This window comes from Gadus chalcogrammus, chromosome 23, assembly GCF_026213295.1.
Source record: "Gadus chalcogrammus isolate NIFS_2021 chromosome 23, NIFS_Gcha_1.0, whole genome shotgun sequence".
Classification (NCBI taxonomy): Eukaryota; Metazoa; Chordata; class Actinopteri; order Gadiformes; family Gadidae; genus Gadus; species Gadus chalcogrammus.
The window spans coordinates 16,908,605-16,922,301 of NC_079434.1; the positions used below are offsets into that span (position 1 = coordinate 16,908,605).

General features: G+C 52.5%; 1 protein-coding gene across 1 annotated transcript in view; it reads right to left on the reverse strand.

Annotated features, from left to right (window-relative positions):
* The window catches only part of sspo (SCO-spondin), a 102,648-nt gene that overhangs the window by 78,494 nt on the left and 10,457 nt on the right, over positions 1–13,697 (reverse strand). Inside the window, exons 13-25 of the mRNA XM_056583944.1 lie at positions 13,368–13,620; positions 12,887–13,028; positions 12,351–12,519; positions 11,225–11,397; positions 10,481–10,705; positions 10,173–10,338; positions 8,278–8,575; positions 5,128–5,335; positions 4,482–4,576; positions 3,987–4,243; positions 1,629–1,763; positions 992–1,194; positions 91–218 (exon numbers count right to left, since the gene is read on the reverse strand). Of these exons, the coding sequence (XP_056439919.1) occupies positions 91–218; positions 992–1,194; positions 1,629–1,763; positions 3,987–4,243; positions 4,482–4,576; positions 5,128–5,335; positions 8,278–8,575; positions 10,173–10,338; positions 10,481–10,705; positions 11,225–11,397; positions 12,351–12,519; positions 12,887–13,028; positions 13,368–13,620 (2,452 nt within the window). The remainder of the gene's footprint in view (positions 1–90; positions 219–991; positions 1,195–1,628; positions 1,764–3,986; positions 4,244–4,481; positions 4,577–5,127; positions 5,336–8,277; positions 8,576–10,172; positions 10,339–10,480; positions 10,706–11,224; positions 11,398–12,350; positions 12,520–12,886; positions 13,029–13,367; positions 13,621–13,697) is intronic.

Consider the following 13,697-nt stretch of genomic DNA (forward strand, 5'->3'; position numbering starts at 1 on the left):
ATGTGTTCGGTTCAAAGTCGGCTGGTCAACACAGCATGGTTTGACTGGGAAGGAGCAAAGGAGAAGGCCAAAGGACTGGTTGCCACTCACCCACAGGCGTCGAAGACACACCAGTCGTAGTACTGCTGGAAGGGAACCTCAGGGTGGCAGGGGGAGAACAGCTCCTGGGTCAGCAGGCCACAGCGCCTCCTGGCCCACGGCACCCTGTGGGGGTTCAGCTGGGAGGGGGAGAAGGGATCACTCCCTGCTACGGGTCACACATCTGGATCACTCCCTCATACAGGTCACACATCTGGATCACTCCCTGGTACTAGTCACACATCTGGATCACTCCCTGGTACTAGTCACACATCTGGATCACTCCCCGATACAGGTCACACATCTGGATCATTCCCTGGTACGGGTCACACATCGGGATCACTCCCTGGTACAGGTCACACATCTGGATCACTCCCTGGTACTGGTCACACATCTGGATCACTCCCTGATACGGGTCACACATCTGGATCACTCCCCGATACAGGTCACACATCTGGATCACTCCCTGTTACTAGTCACACATCTGGATCACTCCATTATACAAGTCACACACCTGGATCACTCCCTGGTACAGGTCACACATCTGGATCATGCCCTGATACTAGTCACACATCTGGTTCACTCCCTGATACAATTCAGCCACTCAGTTGGTCAGTTTGCCACTTGGTTCGCAGGTACTATCAGTCAGTCAGTCAGTCAGTCAGTCAGTCCGTCAGTCAGTCAGTCAGTCAGTCAGTCAGTCGGTCAGTCAGTCGGTCAGTCAGTCAGTCAGTCGGTCAGTCGGTCATTCAGTTGGTTAGTTTGTTAGTTAGGGAGTTAGTGAGATGGTTAACAACAGGGCAGTGAGTTGTGACCAGAATATATAGAGGTGAATGGGGGTGTGTGTGTGTGTGTGTGTGTGTGTGTGTGTGTGTGTGTGTGTGTGTGTGTGTGTGTGTGTGTGTGTACCCACAGCGCAGGGGTCCCGGAGGTCCTGGTCCGCCACGTCCGGGCAGGAGGGGCTGACCTTCCAGGAGTTTCCGAACAGCTCGGCGGTGGACTCCATGATGCCTTGCCTGGTGGTGAAGTCGTTCTCCGTGTCCCCGTCAAAGTTCCCGCAGAGCCCCCCGACCCGGCCACGCAGGCGGGCCGCCAGGCGCACGTACACACGCATGCCTGGAGGGGGGACCAGGGGCAAGGCACCAGGGTCAACGGAGAGACACCACTTTATCAATCCCAGCAGCAGCGGACGACAATGGGTATAATACAATACAATAAGAATACAACACCACGGTGCCAAGGACAACACAAAGAGACGCTAAAGTAAATGCTATAGTAATGACAAACAGACCAAACAGGGCAAACAGTATCGACAGTGTGAATTATAAAGCGGCCCAGTGCCAGTACGAGTATATTGAAGTGTGTCAATGCAATGCAAAAAGACAATCAGGTCTAAGTAGTGCACTGTGATGTCACATCCTGTTGAGGGCATACAGTCTAGTGGGCGCCTAGGGATGAGCTGTGAGCGTTTGTTGACCAGCGTTTCGGTCTGATGTGGTCGGCGTGTCAAGAGAGGCATTGTGTGTTGCGTGCGAGGGTGAGTGACTGACCTCCGTCCCAGAGCAGCGTGACCCCCAGACGGGAGGACAGCGAGACGAACAGCCCCACGCGCTCCAGGGTCAGACCGCTGCCACTGTAGGACCGAGGCAGGGTCACTGGCATGCCGTTCACCGTCACCGCTTTACCTGGAGAGAGGGGGGGGGAGGGAGGGGGGGAGGCAGAGGGGGGGGGAGGGAGGGAGGGGGGGAGGGAGAATGAGGGGGTGGGAGGGAGGGAGGGAGAGAGAGGGGGGGAGGGAGAGAGAGAGAAAGAGGGAGGGGGGAGGTAGGGGGAGGGAGGGAAGGAGGGAGGGAGAGAGAGAGGGAGGGGAGGGAGAGAAGGGGAGGGAGAGAGAGGGGAGAGAGAGAGAGAGAGAGAGAGAGAGAGAGGGAGGGGGGAGGTAGGGGGAGGGAGGGAAGGAGGGAGGGAGAGGGAGGGAGGGAGGGAGGGATGGAAGGGGAGGGAGGGGGGGAGAGAGAGAGTGAGAGAGAGAGAGAGAGAAGGTTTCTTTCAATGTTTCTTTTATCATATCCCGTCATTTCAGTCAGTTCATCAGCATGCAAGAAGAGACACGATTTGCAGAACTCAAATAATGGCAGCTCAAGAGGATAGTTTGGAGATCAATGGAGCGATCAAAACATCTCAACCGTGGCGAAAGATGAACAGACGTTTGCACGGAAAGCTCTTCTCAGAGGACAGAGAAGCGCTCAGTTATTGGATGTTATTGTGTGGATCAGATCTGTTCAGAGAGCTCTTTAAAGGGAGTGGTGTGCATGGGCCCAGGCAGGGCCCCGCTCAGATTTATTACAGAGCTTAGCCTTGATCATCTGCCTGTCTCCTGAGGCTAGGCCATCTACACATCTGAAACTGACCCGAGCAGAATGCGTTTTTGGTTCCATAAACTAAAGCTCAGGGGTCTCATTTATAAAACTGTGCGTGGGATCGTTACTAAAAATGCACGTACGCCCAGAAGCCAAGTTTTGCGTGAGCCAAAAAATATTCTGATTTATAAAACCCTGAGTGCCTAAAAGTGTGAGCAGCTGAATCAGCCTCACGTTCCGCCCTGTACACGCCCCTTTTTAACCATAAATGGTCAATGCAAATGACCTCATGAATTCGATCTGCATATAAAAACAGACTCAGATGCAAGTATTATGTCTTGTCGGAAACAATGGCAGAAGTACTGAGAAAAGCAAAAAAGTGAAATTTCACGGAGGTTGAAGTGGAGACACTTGTTCGGTGAGATGGAGGCCCGAAAGGTAGTTTTGTTCGGCGGTCACGGGATTGGGATCGCCAACAACAAAAAGCAGAGTGAGTGGCAACATGTTGCTGCAGCAGTGAACTCTGTCAGTTGCACGGAGCGCACAGTCCCAGAATTAAAAAAGAAGTGGTCTGACATAGTTACATATTTTTATGTAGCCTACCAATAAATCGTTATAGTCCCTAAATACCCTTTCCCTCCGAATCCTGCCATTTGCATGGTCCGCCAGAAGTGCCATATGGTGCAGCATTACCACGGCGCTCACCTCTGTATTTATAGGGTTACGGTAATAAGACTGACCGAGAACACCTTGGATAATCAGTTTGTAATTACCCACGTAAAATGTGTGTTTGGTGGCTTGGTTTCCCACACTTGGGATTTAATTGACGTTTGGTTATGTGTTTACAGTGTCACATAAAAATATTATGTTATTGACACATGTTGGACAGATGCTTTATTCCATGCAGTCGCGCCGTCAGTGGACAGTATGGAATGACGGGATTAAATATAGAGATTTTTTTTTTATTTCTATTCTAAGGAGATGTTTCTGGAGTTATAACTGAGAAATAACGCAGTTGACTTAAATTATTCTGATTAGGATTTAACGCATGATACGGGTTGAAATTAAATTTATGAAGGGCGATGATAAAACATAACTGTCTTCTCACTCTACAAATCTTCGGTCTGACTTCAGTTCACCACCACACCATCTGTGTCGCCAATCCTCCTTTACCTCCAAACCAGGCGTACGCATGGGTCAGAGTTTGCTTAGGGCTGCGCACATTTTCCTGTCAAGTTGTTTTTTTTATAGATCACAACCTTGGCGTGGAAAGTCACCTACACGCTAATTTCAGCCCCGTTTAGTGCGTACGCAACGGTTCTAAATGAGGACTGAATGCTCTCCTCCCATCAGTTGCACTCAGCAGCTGCCAGACCTGGGCTCAATGCCATCAGACGTGAGATACTAATCTGAGGTCAGCTTTCTGGTTCTACAGGGGTCTTACCGCTGAGCAGGTCTAGGGGGTCCTACCTCTCAGCAGGTCTAGGGGGTCCTACCGCTGAGCAGGTCTAGGGGGACCTACCGCTGAGCAGGTCTAGGGGGTCCTACCTCTCAGCAGGTGGATGACGGTGTTCCCCAGGCTGAGGGTGACCGACTTGGTGCAGGTGACCCCCGTGCTGCCACAGGGCACGTTCTCCGCCGTCACGCTGAACAGGCCGTCCGTCTCCCGCGCCAGCACGTACTGGCAGTCGCCCAGGAAGGAGAAGCAGCGGCCGTCGAAAGTCACGTAGTGGGGGTCGCCCGTGGCAACGCACACGCCCCCGCACACCGCCTGGCCGCAGAGCCAGCGGCGGTCTTTACACACACTGGGGGAGGGAAGGGAGGAGACAGGAAGCGAGCGGTATGTTTAGGTTGGGGTAGGAGCCTCCAGTCTTGTTTAGTGGTACTAGTAAAGACAAAGAATTAGGGAGAACGATTCCCGGGACGGTCCGATGTTCTATTCCTGAGGGGCCTTCTAGTATCTCAGGGATAGCTTCCGTGTGCACGGTACAGGGTGTAGGGTTAGCACAGACGTCTCGGCCGGTGAAACACAGGAGGGTGTACCAGGTGTTGCAGTCCTTGGTGATGGTGTCGTTGGTGAAGTAGAGGCGTCCGTTATGGTGACAGGGACAGTCCTCGGGCGGGACGCAGCGGTCGCCCTGGGGAGGGAAACACGACACGGACAACGATATGAACCTCACGTCAACACCTTTTCACCCCGCACTGTGCCACCCCGCCCCCCCCCCCCCCCCCTTCAGACACAGAGTTTTGACACCACCACTCCATTTGTTCCCCTGGGTAGTAGTGTGCATTCAAAGGTTGCAACAAAAACGCTAAAACTACTTATTCTAGATGAAAAGGGATGCTGTGGGTTCCATAGTATCAATACTGGTCTAAATCTTGACTTAAATGCACATGCAAGTTTTAAAAACCTAGGAAACAACCTAACTCACATAGCCATCTAAGAGTTGAACGCATGGTACTACATGCATTAGTAGTTCATGGTAGTTTTGAGTTGCCAGGTAACGTCAATCAAACATTCTGGCCCCACCCCTCGATCTAATTGGCCAGAGGAAGGCCGTGTGCAGGTGAGCGGAGGCCTGAACAGAAACCCCGCCCCTAACCCAAACCCCCCAATAGAATCGCGCCCCCCCCCAGATGCTGAAGACGCTAGAATGAGCCAGGAGCTGTTCATGGTGAGCAGACCCACCAGCAGCACGGCCCCCTGGGGACACACGCACCCCGCCAGGGGCTCCAGGCAGCCGGGCCGGGCCGGGCCCCCCTGCTGCTGGCCGGGGGGGTCCAGGCTGGAGCAGCTGAGCAGGCAGGAGCGCGGGGAGTAGACCAGGGAGCCGGGGCACTGGTTCAGCTCCTCGCAGCGCCGCGAGGTGCAGTTCAGACGGCCCAGCTCGCACACGCTGCGGACGCACGGAGGGAGAGAGAGAGAGAGAGAGGCGGAAACACTCAGTCCCAGATCAAGGCCTCACCGCTGGGAGAGATAAGCATGAGTAGAAATAAGGAAGGCGATACGATGGCTGCTAAAGTTCTATCTACTGCAATTAAAAGGTATTGCCCTGTCCCCGTGTAAACCGAAGTTTACACATTACATCTAGACCAGCCTTTCCAAAAGACTGGGTCGCGACCCACATGTGGGTTGCGGGAGATTTGAATTGGGTCGCCAAATAAATGTAAATAAAAAATAATAATTGACATTAAAATGTTAATTGACATTAACATTTTAAAAAGTTTCAACAAGAAGCATGTTTTTGATAGTACTGGATGTTTGTATTGTTCTGATAATTTTACTGATAACATTGAATCTAGTTGAAAGGCTAATGTACATTGTGTTCGTTTTACTGATAAAAGAACACTGAAATAAAAACAAAAACAATTAACTCTGCCTAAATACCTTTCTTTGGTCTCATTTATAAAGTATTTAATATGTGTATTATGTTTTCAGTAACAAGTGCATAAATCAAAGTTATGATTCATCTCTTCAAAATGGCTGGTTTAAGTTCATATATAAGGGTATGCGGAATTGGCAGTGAAACTTTCAGGAATGTCACAAATTTGTTCTGCTCACGATTTTATAAATAAGGCCTATTGTGAAATGGGGTCGCGATGGTTTGTAATTTAAAAGAAAATGGGTCCCCAGAAAAACAGCTTGGGAAACACTGTTTTAGAGGACTATGTGTTCTCAGCTCCGTTTAGCCGTGCAGGAAGCAGAATGCCAGCTGGCTCACAATCGTAGCTTCAGTCTCCACACAATCCCAATCAAATAGGAACTGGAAGAGCAGCAAGACTGGCGAATAAAGGAACTATGTCGTAGGCCTGGTTTAGTGGAAGCCTGGGGGTTTAGTGGAAGCCTGGGGGTTCAGACAGGACCAGGCAGGTCCCCAATGTTATCCTTGGTGTCAGGGGCATAGGAAGGTTGACCTTTTTGCCTATCAGCCGTAGTCATAAAGCCTGAGAAAGTTTGGCACCCACGTCAATTCACAGAGACCAAAGCCAAAATGTTAAGCAACAAATGTATAATGTGTGAATGATCAACGGATTACAGCTCTATCAAAGGAAGCCGATGAATTCAGACTGTGATGTGAGCAGATATTTACTGAGGGCAATCCATCAAGTGACACAGATTCTCTCTCACACTGTCACACACACACACACTGTCACACACACACACACACACACACACTTAGACACACTTTCACACTATACAGACAGCAGGCTTAAGTACTTGGCAATTGTGGTTAAAGTCAAGTTAATGAGTAGGGAAGAGCAGCAGAGGTCAGTGGCTGAGTGAAGCTGTCTTGCGGTGAAGAGATATGACGAAATCGACCTATCCTGTGATGGGAGGCAGCAGGAACATAGAGAGATTTCATCAGAGCTCTCAAACCACCAGGGTCTGCATGGGGTCATGGAAGACAAAGCATGTCACTAATTATTAACGCAATATCTTGATATTTATTATCAAGATATTTATTGATATATTGAGCAATATATTGGTGCAAGTAATAAGTATTGCAATTTTTTTGTTCAATAGCTTTTTAGATTGAGCAATAGGCTTTGATATTGATCGCACAAGTATTTCTCAATCGAGAGGAGAGCCAGTTGAAAGAATTTGGACAAGGACCGCTCTGGCCCGGGAAAGAGTTGGTTGAGAACAGCATATGGTTGAAGTCTGCCTCCATGTCTTTTGGCTTGTTGGACCCCTAAACCCAACCCACTGTGTCTCACTCCCCTACCCCAGTTTACCCTCCTCAGTTTGAATCAGAGCTCTGAAGACTGTTTCCAGGAGATGTAATCCTACTGAGGATGGCCAGTGATCCCCTCGAACTCCGTACTTCATTGGTCATTGATAAACCAACCTGTGTGTTTTAGCACTGACTGCAGTTTAATTAATGAAAACACATCATCTGCGATGGGGCTGCAACCTGCAAATAAGAAATCCCCTTGATAAGACATGATGATTCTCAGACACTGTAAATTGCTGCATAATACTCCTGCAGCTGTGTGATGATCTGTTTGGGGACTGATCTGAATTAGCTTTAAGGACCTGGTATATGGAGAAACATGCCCTGATAAGAAATTTTGAATTCATTTTCATACCATGGCATGGGACACAGAATACAACATTGCTGCAGAGCGAGCTACGTGCTATTTCAGTTCAACTGCATAATGCTCTACTCAGGTGATCTGAAAGGTCAAGCGCTGTAAAGTCATTTAAACAATAAAACAAACAACTCTAAGGTCATATCAGGGGCATGCTTTGCACAAGCGCCAATGGACTTAGAATAAGATTGATTGTTCATCAATCCCGTTAACTACAGTTCCACAACACCTCTGACCTCGCCCACAGTCACACAACAAACACAGCACACGAAATCAGAAACCTTGACATCCATCACATAATTCACACATTCATGCAACAGGCCAAATATGTCCTTGGCAATTAAAGAGGCTTCTTTCTCCTCCTAGGGAGGGATCCTGAGCCTAGGGAGGCATCCAGATAATACAGGAAGCCATTCATCACTTCATTCAGCACTCACTAAATCATCTCCACGTATCAATCCCTAAACAATTCCCCTCCTTTTGCTTCAGAGAGACTAGAACAAACCTTTTCCAAATAACCTTGAGGGACCGTTTCTACTGGGGCCGACTCTTCCAGGTGGGGGTTAGTTCATTTCTTGGGAGCTTCGATTCTTGGGAGCTGTTACGAGTTCAGGAACAGTTTAACCACCCAAAGACCATGAACGTCGCCCCACCCGATAACCTGGACCGAGCCATCATGTAGGTCACACGAGGCAGGCTTCTCCTGAGAGCTTCTCCTCAGCATCACGCGCACGGACGCACATACCAGGTGTTGCAGTTGATTTGGACGGTGGCGCCGGGCTGGAGGGTCCCGTCTCCCTGCACACAGGGGCACATGGCGAGGGGCACGCACTGGCCCAAGGGGTCCTCAGCCAGCCCCGGGGGACACTGGCACCCCGGCACACAGCTCTGGGTGGTGCGCCCGCCTCCTCCCCCGCCGCCACCGCCATCGCCGTCATCATCCTCGTCTTCATCACAGCTCCAGCCCCGCTGCAGGTCCGAACACGAGCCGCCACACGCCCGGCCACACTCCTGGTACTCCTGGCCCCCGGAACACCGCACGGCTGGAGAGAGGGCAGGAAGGGGAGAGGGGAGAGGGGAGAGGGGAGAGGGGAGAGGGGAGAGAGGGGATTTGGGAGGTGGGGGAGACGGAGAGGGGAGAGGAGAGATTAGACCATACTTATCCTCGACTGTTTCCAAAACCTACCTGCATGCGATTGTATTCTCAACCATTTCCTACTGTTTAGCAATATGGTCTCTCACCACCAAGGAAGTTACTGAACCCATCGCACGGTTATACAACCGAGCTTTAAAGATCCACAGCAATCTTCCAAAATGGACACACCACTGCACTGCACGCACTAAATCGCACGCTCTGTCCTTTCAAAATTGTATTTACAGTCATGCTGTCACATTTTATTTTCAACTCCAACACAGCACCTCACAAACACTCATCTCCCTCTTACCAACACATAACATGCCCCAAGTGCGAGTCACTAGATCTGTCTCCATGGCCCTCCACCCAGTGCCCGCATACAATAACGGCTATGGGCAGAGGTCCTTCATCCATACTTTCACCAAAATCTGGAATGGCATTCCCCATCACATTAGAGTATTACAATCCATCACACAGTTCAAAAAAGCTTATAAACTGTTACTCCTCACCACATACACTAGCGAACACTGACTTATATAAATCATTGTCTGTGCTCAGTCTGCTGTCTATATGATTGTCCTACTGATGTCTGACGTGCTATGTCCCTGTTATGTGTTGTATGTAAATGTGACGTGTGATGTGCGTTGTCCCTGTTACATGTTACATGTGCTGCAGAACAGGAACCTGCTGGAAATCAGCTATTTTACTGAGACAGGCCCGTTTTAAATTGTAACTTTGTTACTTTTAATCCTTTCCTGTATAATAAATAAAAAGAAAAAGAAGAAAGAAGAAGAGAGGAGGGGGAGCGAGGGGAGGAGGGGGAGATGGAGAGGGGAGAGGAGAGGAGAGGGGAGGAGGGGGAGAGAGGAGAGAGGGATAGAAGAGGGGACAGGAGGAGAGGAGGTTAGCATAGGGTGAGAGAGATAGAGGTGGGGAGAGGAAGGCAGTGGAGAGGAGAGGAGATGAGAGAAGAGGAGAGGAAGGGAGAGGAGAGGAAGGGAGAGGAGAGGAAGGGAGAGGGTAGGAGAGGAAGGGAGAGGGGAGGAGAGGAGAGGAAGGGAGAGGGGAGGAGAGGAGAGGAAGGGAGAGGGGAGGAGAGGAGAGAAAGGGAGAGGAGAGGAAGGGAGAGGAGAGGAAGGGAGAGGGTAGGAGAGGAAGGGAGAGGATAGGAGAGGAGAGGAAGGGAGAGGGGAGGAAGGGAGAGGAGAGGAGAGGAGAGGAAGGGAGAGAGGAGGAGAGGAAGGGAGAGGAAGGGAGAGAGGAGGAGAGGAAGGGAGAGGGGCGGAGAGGAGAGGAAAGGAAGGGAGAGGAGAGGAAGAAAACAAAATACAAAAAGGAGAATGAATGCCGATCATCTGGTTCCGTCTTGCAGATTTGATTATGGGACTTCTTCAGATGTTGGCTAAATGTAAGGATTCTCGTCGCTGCAATTCTTGGTAGAACTTCTATCTCAATCCTCTCAGCTCAAAGCGGATCTGGCCTCGGTGCACAGCGGGCCCACTCACGACAGAAGGTGTGGTTGCGCCAGGGGATGGCCACGCCCTCCTGGGCGCAGTGGCGGGCGTAGGCAGTGAGGACCGTACAGTGACACGCCCCATGCTGCTCACAGCCACACACCTCCGTCTGGCAGAGCCGCAGGTACGGCTCCCGCTCCACCACGTCATGACACGCCTGCAGGCACCCCAGGGAGAAGGCCCCCAAGTTACCATCACTCCTCTTGTCAACCATCTACAACTGTTAGGCCCCCCAATGGAGAAGACCCCCATGAGACCATGACTCCTCTGTTCAGTGACCGCCCCCCCCGGCCACAGACCTGGAAGACGGGGCTGTGGATGACGGAGCACAGGGCGTCTGCGTGGGGCCTCCTCTGGGCGTAGGTGGTGCAGGGGTCGGGGGCCGCGGGGCCCCCCGGCAGAAGGGCGCAGCGCTCTGCCGTGAACTTGGCGGCGAACGCCGACACGCTGGCCTCCACGTCGCCCTCGGGGGTGGTGAAGTCGTCGTGCTGGTCCCAGGTCAGGGTGCCACACAGGCCGCGCACCTGTGGAGGAGAGAGAGAGGGGGTTCGGTCTGGGGCCGCTCGTATAGAGGGGCCGACTGCCACCAGTCTGGACCCAGCCCCCTGTGTGTGTGTGTGTGTGTGTGTGTGTGTGTGTGTGTGTGTGTGTGTGTGTGTGTGTGTGTGTGTGTGTGTGTGTGTGTGTGTGTGTGTGTGTGTGTGTGTGTGTGTGTGTGTGTGTGGACCTGTCCCCCTGTGTGTGTGTGTCTGTGTGTGTGCGCGAGTGTGTGCATGCGTGCGTGCGTGCGTGCGTGCGTGCGTGCGTGTGTGTGTTTGTGTGTGTGGACCCGTCCCCCTGTGTGTGTGTGTGTGTGTGTGTGTGTGTGTGTGTGTGTGTGTGTGTGTGTGTGCGTGTGTGTGTGTGTGTGTGTGGGCGTGTGTGTGTGGACCCGTCCCCCTGTGTGTGTCTGGACCCGTCCCCCTGTGTGTGTCTGGACCCGTCCCCCTGTGTGTGTGTGTGTGTGTGTGTGTGTGTGTGTGTGTACGCGCGTGCGTGCAGACCTTGTGGGCGAAGCCGGGCTGCAGGGTGATGAGGGCCAGCGGTCCGTCCAGGTGCCACAGCAGCTGGGCCCCGAAGGTCTGCACCATGAGGAAGGAGGAGGAGGCCCGGCGCACCACCAGGTCGGCCGTGACCAGCGGCAGCGCCTCCCTCTGCCCGTTCAGCGTCACCGAGCCTGGGAGCACATCACGCGACACGTTGAACCCGGACGGCCCTCAGAGGACCTCATCCTCTCCTGGGAGAGAGGTGGTGTTGTCTGTCCAATCCGAGTGCTAACTGGTCGGGCTTAGCTCAAGAGGTCGACTTGTAACCGGGAGGTTGCTGGTTCGATCCCCGGCGCCTCCTAGCTAGAGCGTCGAGGCGTCCCTGAGCAAGACCCCTGGCGTCGGTGTGTCAATGTTTCGGTGCACCCTCTGTAAGTCGCTTTGGATAAAAGCGTCCGCTGATGCGATAAATGTTGATGTAAATGTAATGCTCCATCAGCTCATCGGTACCTGACGGGGGCACAGTGCAGCGGTGAAATGTATTTTCTTCCACCTCTACATGAACAAAGACCTCCTCACACCTGAGCCCATGTGTTCCCCAGACCAGGATGCACCGGGAGGAACCGACCAACGTTTAATCATTTAATCATTGCCCTTCTGCCTCGCGTTACTGGGAGTTGAACTTTACAGCCTCTTCTATTCCCTGTATTTACTCGTATCTGCTATCTGCTTCCCTGGCACGGCCTCACTCCTTATCACAGGAGGCGGTGGCCAGGGCCTGTTTCCTCAATACCCCCGGCCCTTTGAAGCCCTGCAGAAGGCTTTACGGTGACAAAGTGCTTCTGCCTTCACCCCCACTTGACCTGACTGGTTCCTCGAGGACCGGTCTGACTGCCTTCTGCGTCCGAAAGGGTTTGTATGGTGAGTGTTGTCTCCACTACATTGTTTTTGCCTCGCTTGTGCATGTGCTCAACCCCTAATAAAGTTGTATTGTATTATAGTCAAAGTTCTGAAGCTCAGCCCTCCATGTTTTAGAGCTGGATCACACAGTTCACGTAACGCTGTGTGTAACAGACCGGGCCTGAGAGAGGTTAGATGCTGAGTAGGCCAGTGGGTCCAGACCAGTGGGTCCAGTCCTGCTCACCAGTGTCCGTGATGGTTACTGTGGTCCGGAGAGCTGAGACGGACAGCTCCTTCAGACAGCCCTGCCCCCCTCCTCCTCCTCCCCCTCCTCCTCTTCCTCTTCCTCCCCCCATCCACGAGTCACAGTCTCCACACCGCAGGCTGACCGCCAGCTTCCTGTCCACGAAGTCCTGGGAGAGTGCGCACACACACACACACGCACACACACACACACACACACACACGCACACACACACACACAAAGATACACAAACACACACATGCACACGCACACACACACATACATATAACACACACACACACACATACACACACACTCACACACATACACACACACTCATACACACACACACACACACAAACACACGCATAAACAAATGTATCATGCAAAATATCCTGATAAACTGAAAAACATGCATAAACGTGCATTACAATTAAAGCGGGTTTCCATTGGAGTTGGGTGGGTTGACTATGGACTACATCAGTGGGTACATGTGACCCCACCTCACGGTGCCTCTATGCCTCGCTGAGTCTCACCTCCACAGCAGTGAAGGAGCAGGCTCCGCCCTGAAGGGAATACCTCTTCCTGTCGAAGGTGGTGACCTGCAGCGCCCCCATCAGCATGCACTGGGCAGCGCAGCGCTCCCCAGTACACAGCCACTGGCCGTTCTTACACACGCTGGGGGGGGGGCATGGGGGGGGGGCGTCACAAGGTAAACAACCAAGTGGACATCCACTGTAACAAATGAAATGCATCGGCCATGGACGGATGGACCAATCAATCTATAGCTCACACATTCACGGACACACACATACACACACAAACCACAGAGACACACACACAAACACGAAACAGGCGGACACGCACATGCACAAATATACACACACACACACACACACACACACACACAAACACACACGCTCAGACACACACACACACACACACACACACACACACACACACACACACAAACACGTGGACACCCCCCCCCTCACACACACCCCCCCCCAGACCCACCAGGTGTTGCACTGCTTCTGGATGGTGGCCCCTGGCTGGTAGGTGAGTCTTCTGTGGAAGCAGGGGCAGTCGGCCCTCCTCATGCAGAGGCCCTGGTGCAGGTAGAGCCCCGGGGGGCACTCGCACCCCCCCACGCACTCCCCCCGGCACTGGCCCAGGGCGGCCGCGTGGCCAGGGGGCTGGGGGGCCGCGCAGCTGGGGGGGCAGGAGGAGACGCAGTCCGAGAACACCTGGCCCCTGGGACACACCCGACCTGGGGGCAAAGGTCACAGTCAGACGGTCTGAAGCACCGGGCCCCTCGGACAAGGGGGCCAGGTGTCCGAGGGGGTG